Genomic DNA, 17,768 nt, shown 5'->3' with positions numbered 1-17,768 from the left:
AGTGACGACTAGTGCACGGGGGAGGGGTGCAGTGGGATGACAGGGGGAGGGGTGCAGTGAAAAGCGAGGCTGACAGATAGATAAGGCATCCCCTGAAAATAAGCCCTAGAGCATATTTTGGCCTTCAAAAAAAAATAAGACAGTGTCTTATCATAGGGGAAACAGGGTATATAGAATTGGTTTGGAGACACTTTATGGGTGCATTTGCACAGTTGTGTTTGTGGCATGGTACCATTGATTTTCTTCCTCTGGAGGAAGTTTGGACATAGCAAACATGAGGGCAACATGTGCAAACCCATTGACCTTTAGTTCAGTTTGCCACTCCCGGGCCCATAGCAGCAGTTTGCTTTGTGTCTGGACTTGACTAATAATGTTGTTTGTGACAAGTCTGAAGTTCCTTACACAGTCTGTTCAGGTTTTAAAAAGCCTGCTATCAGCATTTTTTCTTCATCCCTATATTATACAATAAGAATATATAAAATGTGCAATTAAAAAAATGTTGACAATTGAGTTGAAACAAACAACATTTACTGAGCAAAATATTGGGATGCCAATTTCAGATGCTAACAAACCAGTATAAAAAATGTGATTTCCTGTGTTACTCTTAACTTTGATTTATTGAAAAACCACATGCACCAAAGGTTGACATGTAGACACGTTTTGCACAATTTGCTTCTTTAGGAAAATGGAGACTTGAACACACTAGTCTAACAACAATAGTGACATATCCATTTGGTTTATAATCAGACATAAAGAGGAATCTCCTAAATATAAAGTGTAGGCATACTATGTAGTTCAAGGTCCAGTTATTTGCAGACTATCACATATCCTTCCAGTAGTTGGTCCCTAGCCAAGACTATGAACAGGTTATATGAATATAGGTAAGGATGGATATATTGTTTGTAAAACTCAAAATTTTGTACAATAATGTACCAGGTAAAAATGCAAATTCAGCTTGGCATGAATACTGCATATATATAGGCTTACACATTTCTGCCTAGAAAGCTTGTGACTTTTTATTGTTCTTCACCACAACATACAATGCAAAAGTTCTGGATAACTTGGCACCTGGGAAGTTCATTGAGACACCTTTGAATATTAAAATGACGCACTGGCCCATAACCACAAATAATTTGAATTTAATCATGTTGTATAGGAAAGAGCTAATTGGATTTAAATATGATCCTGCAGCCTGATCTTTCAAAAACAAACTGCATGTTTTCTTCACCCTGCTAAATATATTCTGTTAATGAGTTGTCAGGCCTGTGTTGGATGGAATATACACTCAGGCTCTGCAATGAATCTGTTTACTCTTGTTTTGGGCCCTGCCCGCGGGTAATTATTGATCCTTGGCTGATTAAAAGCAAATTTATATTCAGAAGTTATGTTTTGCCCGCAGGTACAACAATGAAGTGAAGCACATCAAGATATTAACGAGAGATGGCTTTTTTCGCATTGCAGAAAATAGGAAATTTAAAAGTTTAATGGTAAGCATTGATTCCGTTCATTTCCTTAAAAAATGTCACACTGATCTATTGTTTGTTAAACTCTTTCTGCCCAAGAGCATCTCTGGCAAACTTGAAGGCTTTTCTGCTTCCTGACTGAAAATATCAGAGCATGATTTAGTTTTCTCACATCAAACTCTCTCTATATATAAAGTGAGGGTCATTTGATGGATGGGAACTTGAAAAATGCTGTTCTCTCTTTCTGTAAATGTGCTATGATAAGAAATGTATTTTTGGCTTAGGGGCCAATTGAGCTAAAGCTTAGAGTGAACCAGTACATTACCAATTCTGGGCAAAGCAAACTAATTTTGTTGCCAGGTCCACCATTATTATACACTTAGTTCCCCTTCAATTACCCCATCATTTAGCTGCTTAGAGTAAAGGGCATATTGTATGCACCAAGTTTGTACTTGAACTTATTTCTGACCTAGGACTCTTCCTACAGGATGCAACCAATTACTATGCACCAACAGTGTTTGATGAAAAAAGGAAGTGCCAACCATTTTATTAGCTCCTGATAGCTAAACAGACTTACTGCTAATAGGGCTTCTATTAAAGTTAAACCATTTCTTTGCTATATGTGGGTAAATCTTTGGTTCCCTTATGCTGCCCAATAAATATTAGTGCAGCTGTTTACAAATGAATTGAGTAGACATTTGACTCCACAGACACTTATATATGATCTGCCCTAAGGTGATAACTAATGGTCCAGAATTTGATTTGGATTTTTACCCATACATACTTAGCTGATACAAGTTTACAAATATATGCCAATCTTATACCAAGTTGTCTAATGTTGTTGATACCCTTACTACAATGATTTTGGTGGAAAAATGAAATTAGGAAAGTGCAAGTTGCTTTATTCAAGTCAAGATACATTTGTGATTGGCATTATGGGGACATTGAGTTATTAGGTTATTTTTTCTGTGTTCATTATTTCCAACACTTCTTTTGCATTTGCCCTAGTATCACTAAACATTATTCTCTTAAATGATAGTATTGCTTTGTGTGATGTAATATGTTTGTTTTATTGTCTGTAAATTTATTGTTTTTCTGGTATTATTTTTAAACTACAATGAATCCTCAAAGGAAAAAAGTGACTTTTAGAAGACATAACAATGAAAGAGATTTAATTTAACGCATAAACTCTGCAAGTTGTGCCTGTTTGTAATGGTGTTTTATGGAGTTTTACAACCAAAGAACATACCCATAAAAGCAAAACAATATATTTGTATAATTGGAATAGAGGGAGTAAATTAGTTCACTTACAATTTAAATATATTGCTTATATATATTTATTTTATTTGTATTTGAAGTGCTAGAGGCTGGTTATTTCTCGGTTATTAATTCTTCATATCCATCTGGCTAGCTGCCTACAGTAGCGTTTCTTAGAGTCATATAAAGAATAACTAAGCTGCTAAAGAAAAATGTTAGGTGCATTTATACAATTGTAAGATATGGTTGATCAGTGGGATGTTAAGAATTTTTGTTGGCTAATTCATTGGACTTTGTGATTCATATCCTGTGAAATGTATGCATTTTAATAGTCTTTGTTAAAAAAAAAAAAAGGTGTTCATAAGTGTTCCTGCAGGAAATTCTGCTTAAACTTATTTGAAAAAAAAGAACTTTGTTACCATAAATAGTCTATTGGATGATTACTATCCTGTTTACAAAACAAGGTCAGATGTTGAAAGGCAATATCTGACTAGTTTAGACACTGACAACAAAAGAATGAACTACTAAAAACAAGAGAAACTACATAAATATATTTTTTTGAAAAGTAAAAGTTAACTAGAGTCAATCTGCTGCATTTGCATACAAGCATACAGTTCATTTGTAGAAATTGCTTGGATAATTCAACGTGCCATTTCCAACTCAGTAGTACCTAATGATACAGGATCTAAATACCCCCCTACCCTTTCTCCCAATCTACCCCACACATTTAAGAATATTGATACATAATTCTGACATTTTAACTAGATTGGACTGTGATCTTGTCTTTATAGGTGAATGCATACTGCTGATACTCTCCAAGGGCAGAACAATCGGACAGATTAAGAAACCTTCTTTAATTGCTTTTGTTCTTCTGTAATAAGCATTTTCTGGGATGGCCCCTTCTGCCCCACTAACTCATTAGCATAGTAATAGCATTAGTATAATCAAATACTCTGCAACACTTTGAAGGTGGTCTGATGATGCTTACATGTCTGGCAGTTTATTGAGTAAAGTTGGAGGTCAACTGTCAGAGGAAAAGTAGTGATCAACTAAATCAGGAAATTCCAGCATCTTATTCCTCCCAGTGTTTGCTAATTGCTAAGGTTTTTGTTTGTTCCTGATAATAATTGACTATTATCTGTTTCTACCTGTATTGACTTTAGTCTTGTTTACTCCCAACCAAACTTTCTAAATCCCTTACTTGCTGTTTGAACTTTCATGCACGACCACTGGATTGTTCTCTCCCAACGTACACGCATGCAATTGTACCCGTCCGATTATTGGCTCAGGGCCGATATCAGACGATAATCTTACGTGTGTACAGGACTCATCGTCCATTGCACGAACGACCGTCCTGGCGGATCCACGGACGTTGGATAACAAACAATCCTAATGGAAGTAAAGGGGTAGAGAGTGCAGTAGGGTGCTGCGCCATCATTTTCTCCCTCACCTCTCCATAGAGCAGAATGGTGCTGTATGTACAGCAATTGTTCATGCATCGTGCAGTCGTTAGTCATTGGAATGGATCGTGAAAGATCCTTTCCAACGACAATGATTGCACATGTGTACAAAGCCTGTGTTGGATCATCGGCCTGGCTGACTGTTTACTTGTGTATGATTCTTAGGTTAGCCTTGGCAAAGTATAGTGGTTGAGGCCAAGGGGGCTAGTGAGTCAACAAGCTCACGGAAGCAGAACAGGGGAACAAACAGGAGGTCAGACAGTCCGGAGCTAGTGACTAGGAAATCCACAGACAGGTTTAACACTAAAACACTCATCTAGTGACTGGGACCTGGAAGCTTTGTAGTACTAGCGACCAATGACTGGACAGGGAGCAGGAACTAAGCTGCTTTTTTACTGCAGCATATTTTCTAATTCCCTTGTCTGCGCCAACAACACCATGGCAAAACACATAGTATTTACAGGGGATACTGGGAATAGGAGGTGACTTTTTTCAAGGGAAGGTTGTTAATGTGCTCTAAAGTTATGCACTCCATGTGTAACCATGTTACAAAGTTATCATATCGTATATATCAACATGTTAGGCAAAGTGTCATCATTAAATGATATTAGCTAGTTGTGTTTCAGGAAGCAGCACTGTGACCAGTTGATGTGCTGTCACCTGGCCCTAACCATCTCTAAAGTAACATTGGTCATCTTGTGGTGCACATTCTTGTTTTCACTTTTAAATAAGCCCTGTATTCTTGTGGAGTCCCATCAATTCAGGATCCAGGCTGTATACTGGTCGAGATGTCTAAATATTTTATGGTGAAGCGATGACATGACATGACATGACATTACATGACATTAACCCTTACTCCCTAAAAACCGTATGTCAAATGCCATTCATTCTGCTAAAATTCTGACATTTGGCACATGAAATACAGGCAGTAAGGCTTAGTTTCAGGAGCAGAAGTGTAGGTCCTAAGCAATGCCTAGGCCTAGGACCCATGAAGCTGCGCACAGCACAGGGATTAATTTGAAGACAACCACACTACAAGGAAACATTTTAACTTAGGCTTGGTTCAGTTTAATAAAAAACATCAGCTTTTATTTGGTAGGACAAGGTTATTTAGTAGGGGATATTTATGACTACATTTTTGCAAAATGACAATAAATCTTATTAATACATTGTATATAAAAAGTATATATCTATTGCATATTAACATTTTATTTGTTATCATTATTGCCCTTACATCCATCCATGTTGAATTTTTTGCACAGGAGCTTGTAGAGTATTATAAGCATCAGTCTCTTCGGGAAGGTTTTAGGAGTTTGGATACAACCCTTCTTTTTCCTTACAAAGCTGTGGAAAATCAGGTTGGCCATGCAAGTAACAGATCATCTGGGATGTGTAAGTATCCATTCACTGAATGCTTTGTAAGCAAGATTCTTTGTTATTATTATCCTCGACTAGTTCCATTTTTACGTTAACAAAAGAAGCAATTACTTTTTTAATTCTGCAGAAAAAAATACCAGGTAGCAATTATACTGCTAGAAAGAGTTCAGAGGTCTTCTCTAGACAAGAGGGATATTTTTTTATCACAGATGTTCTGGGATAATGAGGTATATTATTATGTCTGGGATGGATTTACAGAATGTTTTATTTTTTTTGTTTTTTAATGCCTACACTTGGGAAATGATTTGTAGTAGTAGTCCAGTAACTGTGAATAACTGCAGTTATCTGTTGACAGTCATGAGTGTAATATCAGCAGTCTGGTTTGTCTAGTAATGTTCATGTTGCTAAACAAGAATGTTATATTCTTTCATAACAATCTATTATATTCAAACCTTTATATGTTATACAGCAAATGTTTATGTTTCACATCATAACAATAAGTTCTAAAGTCTATGGATAACCTTTAAAATTATTGAGGCATTTTAGTAAGGGATTCTGTTATTGCTGCAGCAAACAAAGAAAATATACACACTATATTTGTGCACTTCCTTTTTGTATGGCAAAAGCTTGGGCCCCCTTCTGTATAGATGAATTTGAGTTTAGCCCATTGAGCACCTTAAATTGAAAAGCTGGTTGCGGGCCAGGTCCCCTTGTCCAACATCTGTACCTGACCTCACAAATGCTCCTTTGGCTAACACAAATTGCCCTAGACACAAATATATATCTTGTGGAATAATAAAATATTGTGGAATGCCTTTATGGAAGAGTGAAGAGTAAAGGCTGATAAAGCCATAAAGAAGGGGGGAACTTCCTGTAAATGTTCTTTGTTTTAGAATGTGATGTCCAATATAGGGGTGGTAATCAGATGTCCATAAATCTTGGCCAGTGTATACACATACACATAGCAACCAATAAACATCCGTGAGGTCAGAGTACCTAAAAAAAAAAATTTCTGCTTCTTTATTCAAATGTAATGGTGACATTTCCAACTTTGAGAATTTGTATTTCTCCGATTGACACTGGGGCATTTCCTTCCACCAATTGACACTGCAGAATTTTTGCTCCACCACTTTTAGCTCATTATTTCACTATGGCACACTATTTTTATGCTATTAAACCCTACCAGTTGCTGCGAAGTACTGATGACAGGGGAACTGTTGCCTCCCTTTTTGCAGTGCATTCAGTTCAATATACACACCAGTTTTAGTGCACCATGGGCACTATTAACCAATTAGTCATACTGAATTTTTTACAACCCCTTTTTGACTTATTTATTTGATTTGCAACTTTCTATAATTTTGTCAATACATTTTTCACATTTTGTTAGTAAAAAAAATGTGAGGGGATGGCAACCTTGCCTCTCTGACCATAGTGAAATTACTTGGGAAATACACTTTTTAATGGAGCCTGGCATATAGTTATAAATAAAATATAAAGTTACAGTGAAAATTATGTATTTTATGGTGATCACAGCTGCCAGTACAAACTGCCGTCTACACATGATGTAGTCTGATTATACATTCCTCTTACCATCAACTACATAATACCAGGTCCTACCTGACTAATTATGAAAATAAATGGGTAGTTTAGGTAGGCAAAGTGATATTACGTTGGAGATTTTCGTTAGTGCATGCATGATGTAGTGTAGCTGTACCTCATAGCTTTTATTAATTAGGTCTAGATCAGCTGAAAAGTCACAGTTTATGAGTTCCGGTACAGTGATATCAGGACAGCCACAAAAATGCAGCTTGACATTTGTCAAAATCCTACTTTAATAAGCATAGATTGGATTGCCATATATTCCCATATAATAAATTATTTTTCAGTTTCACACAACAGCATTCATAGTCTTCCTGTGACTATATTGTTGTTTTTGTTGTTTTACTTTCAAGAAGAGCAGAGAGCCTGTGAGTGAACTATGCTTTGTGTGAGCTGATGGAGGTATGGCTGTGCTACTTATTGCTACCATGGGTCTATTTATAAAAGGTCAGAATCCATTTTTGACAGTTTAACCTACTTATAAAGCTGCTCTGGGCAATCTACCCACTCATTCTTTTCCATATTTCATCACAGGTGAACATATTTCAGCAAAATACATTTTTTGTAAATAGATTGTGTCGGGTAATAAAGACTTTCCATCTGTCGTTTGTCAATAATTTACTGCTGCCTAAGCCTAGACGCAGTTGTTTTGCTGATCTTTATAAATAGGCCCCTGTGGATCTTAGTTGCGCTGCTTAGTGATGCTGTGTAGATCCAGTACAATTTAATTTCTAGTAAATCTGTAAAGCAGTTGTGACCCTGGTCTTTGCTTGTCTGTCTTCTTTCAAAGCTACGTCTGTGCTATGTGGGTTTGCTTTTGTTACTGCACCTGAGTACGGCTTTGTGCCCCCTTCCACTGCTCCCTTCTGGTCAGGTAGCTATTGCACTGCTTCTTATTCCTCTTGCCTGTGCCTCACTGTAGGAGTTGCCAATTTTTCACATGAATATCCTGGTGACTGCATGTTTTCTGCTGAGCTGCATGCTCAAATCCAGATTAGTTTTTTATTTGCTACAGGTGTTCAAAGTCCACAATTAGAACAATATGTGTATTCTTACCAGCTCATTTTAGGAAATCAAAAGTTGGGTACTGAGGAATGAAATATAAATGAGTGTTTCCCAAAGCATGATATAAACATTGCAGGAGCCAAGGGAGGAATACACTTACTATAAACTCATATTTTTTTTTTGCATTTCCTCTATAAGCATGACAACTAGTGTATGTTACAAACCTGCCATTTACCTTCTTTCAAACTACCAAAATTGCCCACAATATAAGGGTCAGTACTGTCTTATTAAAACAAAGACAATACTAATGGTGACCTGTGGAAAGAGGAATTTACTATGCAGAACCATCTGCCTATAGTAAACTTGTTTTTTCTAACTGCAAGTGTTTCTGCATTCTTCTCCAATGCACCTGTTTGGTAAATAGCATCTGTGTCATATATCTTTCCACAGAAGTCCAGGGTAAATTATAATTGTTCTTCCTTTAAAGTGGGGGTTTCAACCTTTTTCTGTTATGTACAAAATTAAAATTTGTTTAATATTTAGATTTACATTTATTGGTCTTTGAATGCTGAAGATAGAAACACTACTGTACAATCACTAAGCCATTAATAGAGCATGCAGTCATTATCCGTGTAAAAAGTTGGCAGCTCTGTAAATGGTGACTTAAATCATGCCATGTGGATGACTGTGAGTCATGGTTTAGAAAAGTTTAGATATTCATTTCAGCCTTTATAAACCTAGGCAGCCATTGTAGAAGTGTAAAGGCACATGTATGTTTTTACTAACCATTACAATGATGTTATTTCCTTGATAATGTACTGCAGTATTCCCCTCAGATTTTTTTTTAGGCTGGGTGGGAAAAAACTGTATGCAGGATGTCCCTGTATTGTGTCATAAACAGTTGGGTGGTCCGCCCAGCTAAAAGGAGCTGGGGAGAACACTGTACTGTTTGTGCTATGAACAGTTTACACCAAAAAAGCTATAGCCAAAACCATCCTGACCCAAAAACTTGATTAAAAAAATGTGTCTTTTAGGTTGAAATTATTTCGCTGATTCTCTATTATTAATACTGTCCTATCACAGAAGAAATGCTGCTCCTTCAGTTACAGTCCATGGGTTATTTGCAGAGTGTGCGCGTTCTGTAAAATGAGGTTGACTGTGGTTACCTAACATGAATGCATGAAAACCTAAATTCATTTTCAAATGCATGATATTAAAACCTAACCTAAAATATATTAAATATATTTGTATCATTATACAGTTCTGCTATATAATGAGTTATGGGAAACAAAGAAAATGACTATTACTATTTTAAGGTGGACCTTGCATGGAAATGCTAGATTTACTTATCCCACCCCCTCCTTTCCCACTTAATAATAAAAACACTGCAAGAAAGAGGTATGATGTGTCTCCATCCTCAGATAAAACTCAGGATCCCAAATCTAGTGAAGATTCTCAATAGATTTTGGATTCTCTGGGTTTTCAGGCCCGAACACTAGAAGGTGAGTTTTTTTTAGTACTGCAGTTTTATTTGGACTTTTCATGCAAGGTCCACTTTAGGTGAACCTTTTACACACATGAACAATTTATTATGAACATAGAGGTGCAACTGTTTAGTTTAATTTATTCCTTCCATTTTACTGCACATTTATATTGTATCTATATCATTACACTGGCCTTGCACAGTCCATTTGTGTAGGAGGTATCATTTTGTATCATCATGTTTGTTAGATGTTTTACCTAGAATTTATATATAGTCTGAGCTTTTTCTCCTTTATAATTTATATTAAATTATCATTCTTTCTCCCATTACACTCCTTTCATTTCCTTCCATTTATTTCTGAACTAGTCTATTTTATTAATGTTGTTGGGTGCCATAGATTACCTATACACACAGACAGAATAAAACTTCTAGAATAGCCCAATGATCATGATAAGTGTAAAAAAAGAAGGTAATGCATGTAGATATACATATGATATATATGATATATATTCCATAGAAGATTACATTTATTCTCTAGTACTTGATAGTTCATGGTAGGTCCCTTTCCCCCACACTGTGCGCAATTTTGTGCATATTTCTACAGGGGCCAACTGAATTTTAGTCTTTAGCCTATCCCAATAGCCCTTGCTTCAGTGATCACTGTAAGGCTGCATTTACTTATTTGTAGGAACATGCAGTATATGTGTGTTGCATTGCATTATTATTGTACTAAATAGCACCCCAAATAACATATACAGTGTACATGAACAAACTTTCTCTATAGTGTACTCCAACACACCGTTAGAAATACTGTGTTCTTTGTGGCGTGCTGAAGTTTGAAAAAATATTAAGCTTGCATGTTTTTAATACGCTGAGATACATTGAAAGACCATTTGAAATAATTTGGCTGCTTTAATGTAATACAAGCAATAGTGTTAGGGAGTGTGCACTAAAGCACACAAGTGTGAATAAGTTGTAAAGGCACCTTTACACCTGCCTCTGAGTTGTCAGATTCCCCTTGGCACCTTACCAGCTCATTGCACACTAGCATGGCAGACCCGGTTCCTAAAAAAAAGAGTCTGGGCATTTGACAGCTGGTATCAGCGAGCTTTGTTGCAGCCTGGTACTGTAGACCACAGGCTTGTTTTGGGATTTGATGGTAATATGCAACAAAGCAATTCAGTGATTATATTTATTTAGTTTAGGCTCAGTAAAGGTTTCTTCTATTTAGCTCCCTATTAACAGTATGTCATAACTAAATAGCCCACAATTACAATTGCATACCCTTTTCTTTTTTTCATATTTATAAAGGTTTCTTCAGTCTTTTTGTAACTTTCTATGGTTTTCCTGTAGTGTTACATTTACATATTTACCTATTACCCTTATTCTTCTTATAATTTACCCTTTTATTACCCTTATTATTACCCTTTGATTGTACCAAAAACATGCTTTAAAATCATAATACAGTCACACTATTTTGTTTTAAAATAAACTTTACTCCTTCACCATCTGGCAGTAGTATTTACTTACCTTTTGTCCATTCTCAAAACTCTGATGCCATGTGGGAAATGAGGAAAGAAGCCCCCTGTAAGATCATATTGTTTTTTTTTTTTTTTGTAGCTTACATAGGGGCTGACTGACTGACTCCTTATCCCAATGAGACAGCCCTGCTCCAATCAACAAGCACCATTTTTACATTTATCCATTAAAGTCTTTAGAAAATAATCAATTGTCCTGACAGACAAATAAAATAACATATGTGAAATCATTTTTTTGTGAACTGGTTGCTCAGTACACTGTCACACTAATCTAAAAAGTCATTTTTACTATCAAAATGAGTTTCCTACATTTTATAGTATACTAGAATAGGTTGCATTATATTAGATGCATTGCATGCATGTTTTGACTAACACTGACATCCTATCTTGTGCCTCCAATCATGTTTTGTTCAGTTTACAAAATATTGTGGTTTATTTGGGCATTATATAATATATAAATACCAGATACCGTATTTTGAAAGGCATGACATGGGCTCAATCTAAGCAAATATGGTTATCTTAGAAGGATCTTGTTATCACCTTTCAGGTTTTATATAAAGGTCTGGCTTCATATTTGCTGGTTTCTTGCTTGTTTGCTCGTTTCAGTAATTCTTATTTTAAATATTTTTTTTGTGTTCTTCTAGTTCTCAATCCCAAGGTTCTAGGTATTGCCATTGCTCGCTACGATTTCTGTGCCAGAGACATGAGAGAGCTGTCCCTAATCAAGGGTGATGTGGTGAAGATCTATACCAAAGCAGGAACAAATGGTTGGTGGAGAGGAGAATCTAATGGAAAGGTAAGGAATCGGGGGAGGTTGAAAACCATTAGGGTATAACTATAAAACGTATTTGCTTAACACAATGCGCAAAATAATTCACTATGAAGATTACTTTTATACTAATTAGGCTTTTTTTTTATTCATCAGCATTTTGTACAGTCATGTTTATCTTGATATTTGTATGCATTCTTGTTGTGGTCTGAAATGCTCATACAAAATAGCTAGCAGATTAGCTACAAAAACACTAGGGAAAATCCAGTTTTCTATTTAATGAAGTTAAACTGATAATTTGCTGTTTTATTTTAGTAGAGCATTTTTCTTTATCATTTCTGTTGTCTTTAGTGTATTCAGTGTTTCACTAAATTGCCTGACCAATAATCTTCTCTCTTGTAGTACTGTTTTTTGTACAATGTCCACTTGTTCTTGAGTGATGACCTACAATGGTCTGCCTAACCACAAATTATCTTTCACATGCACCTTCACACTTGAATTCATCAGCTGTTTTCTTTACAGTACTATACGAAATGGCATCTTCTTTAGCTCTGTCTCTTTCATTAATCTCATTGGTGTTTTATGTATTTTGTCTGCAGTCTCTTTGCAGCGGATCCTCTCTTCTTTACCAAAATACCATGCTTTTTATATACTAGATTCTGCTTGGAGGCTGCCATATTGGTTGAGGCAGGGTTTACTTTCTCAGGGGCTCCCAAAGAGAGAGCAGCACAATAGTGACATCACCAAATCTCATTCCAAATTACCCAAGCCTAGCCTCCAGAGGCAAGAAGTGCCCTAGATCTTCCTCTGCTAATATACAGCTATGAGACATAGGAGTGCCCTAACATAACAGAAAGCACACTGCTATATCTTATGAGGAACTTAAGACAAATGTTACATGTGTCACACTTACGTGTTCCTCACTAGGAAGCACAGGCATCTCCCCCCTGCACAGTTCTGATGCTGGGTGTGCCTCTGTTTCCAAGCTTTATCAACTCTGTCCATTCCGCTGGCCAATCAAAAAATAGCCTCTTAACCAGCCCTGGGTGTTTAGCTTGCTCTCAGACTCCATTTTGTGTTTGTGCAACAAGTTGTGTCACCTTTGTGTCCCCATTGTGCTGAGCCCTTAGTTCTGTGAACTAGTTCCTGTACACCTGCTGCTTAATCTAGTGTTTCCTGTGTCCAGCTCTTGTGTTACCCCTCATAGTCCAGTCTGTTGGTTTCCAGCCAACTTCCCTGTGCTGTTCCTGTCTGCCTGTGTTTCTCCCTGCTTCTCCTATGCCCTGTTTCCAGTGTCTCCTGTGTTCCCTGTGCCCGCAGTTGCCCTTGTGTCATTGCTGTCTGTCTCCTGGATCCCTGGCTACCTGTCTCGACCACGGCTTTCCTTGACTATCCTCCTGCCTGGTGATTTGGTACCGTGCTTGCCCACCTTGGTGTGCCCAAGGACTGCAACCTGGCCGTAACCAGCGGCGCAACAGCCTCACCATCAGAGGCTCTGAAGAAAACCTGGGTACTGCTCAGACTCTGTGGCTTGGCCCTTTTCAGGACTCACACCACTTCCATACGCCTCCTAGTGGTCATGTCTCTCCGTGCGTGACAACATATTTCAGTGTACTGCTAGGGCACAATAACCATTTTGTTCACTGCAAGTCTGCAAAACTTCAAAGTGATTTTTAAATATTGGTAATATTATTAATATTGATCCACTACTAATAATACTTTTGTGTGTCCATATGATTAGTTGTATTTTAGTAAAAATTCTCCCAGTTATTCAGGAAAATGACTGCCACAATGACATACTGACATATATTAGCAATTCTTGATGTTTAATTAAACACAATGTGTTTATTCAGATTGAATGGTAAGCTGAAATGGAATTGTGGCATTTATTTATTTGTTCTTTTTTTAGGTTGGCTGGTTTCCATCCACATATGTAGAAGAAGATGAATGAATGTAATAATACATTAATTGGGTGAATTCCTGACACCTTAAGACGAATGACCGTCAAGACCCTATCTCCAGTCTTTGAAGAGTTGTATCATCCAATATGGACTTGGCACAACTGTAAGCAGTTACCAGGTTCTCTTCAGAACTGGTCAACATGCCCAGGAGACCCCAAGGAACCATGCTATACCAAACAGTTTGCAAATTATGAGTCGGGGTAGCATGCACAACTCAAGAAGAGACTTCAAACCTCTGTATAACTTGTATATAAGAGACTTTTTATAAAGACAATTGTGTCCATTTCCTGGTATAACAAAAAGAACATATATTAACTTATAATATGTTTGCAAATAAATAGTACTAAAACTCAAAGCCATATCCGCTAGCAGTAATCATGTTGCCTATATAGTTAAATATGAAAAGGCTCCTGAGCTGAAATGTGGAGTGAAAGTTTAAGTAGGATCTCCAATGGTATTCTTTTACATGTTCTGGTACAAGCATCCCTTTAGTATCTGGGTCAAAATCAAAATGTCAAATTTTAGTAAAGAGCCTATAATTCATTTTGAGCCCCAGTATAAATATTGTATACCCATTACCACTGTCTATGTTCTGTAGTCATACATCAGCACCAAAATAATGTTTTTATTTATTTATTTCATACCTCTACATAATAGTTGTAAATTTATGTTCTAGGTTATATTAGCAATTGAAGTTTTCTGTGCATACACTAATCTTTGTTTCCATCTGCAGTTCTGAAGTCACCGAAAACAACAGTTTTGTTGGCAACAGACCTTCTTCCATTTTGTTGTTTAAGAAAATGGAAGCATATGATTGAAATGGTGAAGAACATATGAATAATTTCGATGGCTATTGTCATCTTTTTTTTAGTGCATTTTTAAGTGAAATACTGTGAAGTCACAGTGTCCGTAAACTTTCATTTCAGTGATTGAAAGCCATAAAGGGATTGGAAAGAGAAGCTTCAAGAGCAAATCTGAGCTAAACAAATACAGTTTAAATACAAGAGAAATGTGTATTCTTACTTGATCTTGGTGTCATTTGTGTATTACTTCCAGTAATCCATCATAAAATAATTCCATTATTCTGCCTGTGTGCAGGAGGTTCAATGCAAATAAGGACTAGTCACTGATGTCATATTTTTGTACAGAGCAACTGTTCCGTCTGTAGTTGTCTGCACACAGCTTGTAGTGGGTTGAGCCGCTGTGTCTCTCCTGCTGTGTGCACTAGCTATGTATTGGCCAGTGATGATGTCACTACTACTTTTTAAGGTAATAGGTAATATTTGGGTTTGCACATTTAATGCACATATCATTGTCACTTGTTATATGGCTATTGAGGAATACATTAAAAGAAAAGTTTTTGTGCTATTGTTGGAGTGGAGTTTTTGCACTTTGTTTGCTACATTTATTTTATCTTATAAACATGTAAGATTCAAACAGTTTTCTTCAGGTAGAGAAAACAATGCTGCTTTTCTGCACTCTTTGAGAAAACAAGCTTTTACAGTATACATATGGGTTTATTATTTCAAGTTGAATTCCATACCAAACTTTTATTATCTTGGATAGTCTGGGAAGTGTCTAGAAATTCTGGGTTTTCTGCTGTGTGTATATCTCTCCCCTTCTGTCCCAGTGACACTGGTATCTATACAGTTAGTATGGGAACCTCTCCAACTAGGACACCAGTGGCAATAAAAAAAGGTAATGGCCTACAAGAGATTCCTGGCTGTATGTTAACTTTAGAATAAATCTGTTGTCACCATGGGGTCTGGGGTTTCTGCATAGGTTATTCCATGGCAACTAGGGAGCCCTAAACTTGGGCAGTGCATGTTAAGTCACCCATCTCCCCAAGAACATCTATATTGTAGCCAATAAGAATACATGGTGGCAGGTCTAAACTCACTGTTCACTTCACTATTGGATATTGCTGAAAATTTCAGAATGTGCCAAGGGTGCTGTACAAGCTCGGTATGCATACATGCATGGACCCTTAGGAGCCAGTTTCAAGTACTGCTTCCCATTTAACATAAAACAAACTCATGGTTACTTTAAAGTCTAAAGACAATTTTTTTTCAGTATTTCATCTTCACATTCTTGGTTGGTGTGGCAAAAGTAAATGAATTGAAAGTGAGGGAAATGTTCTACAGTTGTTACTGGAGCAGGTGTATCTATTGGCAGCTAATTGTGCATCACTTTCTGTCTATGACAGTGGTCACAAGAACATAAAGAAGTGGTGAATCTCCCCAAGGAGACACAGATATCAGTACCATCTGATTTATTTGTATTATTTTTGTGGTTGCATTTTATTCTCATTTATCCATCTATATTGGGTAGAGCAGCTGGCAGTTGTTGCGGCATTTTCATTTTGCTGTTTATTGTCCACACATACCAGGGTTAATTTCTGGAATGATCAATTGACTTACCTGCATGTTTTTAGAGGTGTGGGGGAAACTTAGACGCCTGGAGAAAACTAATACAAACTCATTGCAGTGATGGCCAGGTTATGAACCAAGGAACTCAACACTGCACAGGCAAACATGCTAGCCATCAATGACAAGGATTCTAACACCTCCACAATCTATCCAAAACACCTAATGACTGCCACTCCAGTATGCATTGGTCAACAATGTTGTGCAACATGAAGCCAATACTAAAATGATTTTCTAAAATTTAGACTTGCTGGTGTAGTCCTATATCAAAAGACAAACCCTAAGAGAAGAGATTGAAGGTGTTCATCTGCACACATTCTTTTTCCTAGGACTTACCTATTTTCTTTGCTGGATGTGGCCTTGTGAAATGGTCTCCAACATGGTAGGGTAGAAGAGTTTTGTTTCTTCATAGCAGACCTAGATGGAATACTCTCAAAACAACTTCACCAGCGGAAGGAATTATCTGAAAAAGCAGCAGTGTAACATGTGTAGTGAGGGAAACGCACATAACTTTAAAAGCTCGCAAGGAGAAAATGAACTTTAAAAATGACCAGATTCAGCAGAAGCAGTAAGGAAGATGTGTCTTTCTGACCTGGTTTAGGATGAATTGGGAGGAAGGACAACCCAACTTTATGCTACTGTACTCTACATCAGATGACAGTAGCAGTAGATGACCTTAGATGACGTCACACTGCAGATATACAACTATGAGGATTCCATACCAGCATTTCCTGGGCTTTATCATATATCTAATACAAATAGTAGATTGTTCCAGGTACTGCAAGTTTAAATTTTTTGAGTAAAAGTCTGCTTGAAAAAAAATGCTTTAACTTCCAACTTTGTATAAAAAATTGAGGCACAGAGAGAGAGCACCAACGGAACACTATAAAACACTATATAAGTAAAGGTAAGTTTTTTACAGTTTTAGCCTGCATTTTTTATACCTTAATTCCTGCAGTCTTTAGGTTGGTCATAGGTCATTCCTTTTTTTCCTCCAGCAGAAACACTGACCAATCCTTCTGGACAGACTGTTGCTCACGTAATGATGTTCTGTCCACAAGTACTTAAGGCCCAGACTTGCTGCTACATTTTTTCCACCACCAACCTAAAACATAATCCCTTGAAATCTATACCTAATGCTGTCCTAACAGTAAAACCGAATCCCCTAACGTTTGACCTGAACAGTAATCTAACCTAATCCCTAAATTAATCACTAACATGAAACTAAGCAATAAAACATGTGAGTAGCAGCACTGAAAGATAACATTACAACAGTGGAAACTAAAAGTAAATCCCTGACACCTAAAAATAAATATCTGACCGTCTTTCCCACCCTTTGGCGTATGCTTCTGTATTCACCTGTAAGTGCCCGCAGGCAAAGTAAACATACAATTACCAATTACAAAGCCATTTTTGAGCTTAATCTAGTG

At 36.9% G+C, this 17,768-nt stretch overlaps 1 protein-coding gene across 3 annotated transcripts in view; it reads left to right on the top strand.

Annotated features, from left to right (window-relative positions):
* The window catches only part of VAV3 (vav guanine nucleotide exchange factor 3), a 124,426-nt gene extending 109,146 nt beyond the window's left edge, over window positions 1-15,280 (top strand). For 2 of the 3 annotated variants that reach the window (XM_072420031.1, XM_072420030.1), the window contains 4 exons: window positions 1,400-1,487; window positions 5,443-5,572; window positions 11,827-11,978; window positions 13,861-15,280. In XM_072420031.1, the coding sequence (XP_072276132.1) occupies window positions 1,400-1,487; window positions 5,443-5,572; window positions 11,827-11,978; window positions 13,861-13,902 (412 nt within the window). In that variant the 3' untranslated portion in view covers window positions 13,903-15,280. The other variant, XM_072420032.1, reaches the window with a different exon arrangement.
* Window positions 15,281-17,768: the final 2,488 nt, after the last annotated feature.

This window comes from Pyxicephalus adspersus, chromosome 8 (genome assembly GCF_032062135.1).
Source record: "Pyxicephalus adspersus chromosome 8, UCB_Pads_2.0, whole genome shotgun sequence".
NCBI classification, from domain to species: Eukaryota; Metazoa; Chordata; class Amphibia; order Anura; family Pyxicephalidae; genus Pyxicephalus; species Pyxicephalus adspersus.
This window is presented reverse-complemented; position numbering and strand designations above follow the sequence as displayed.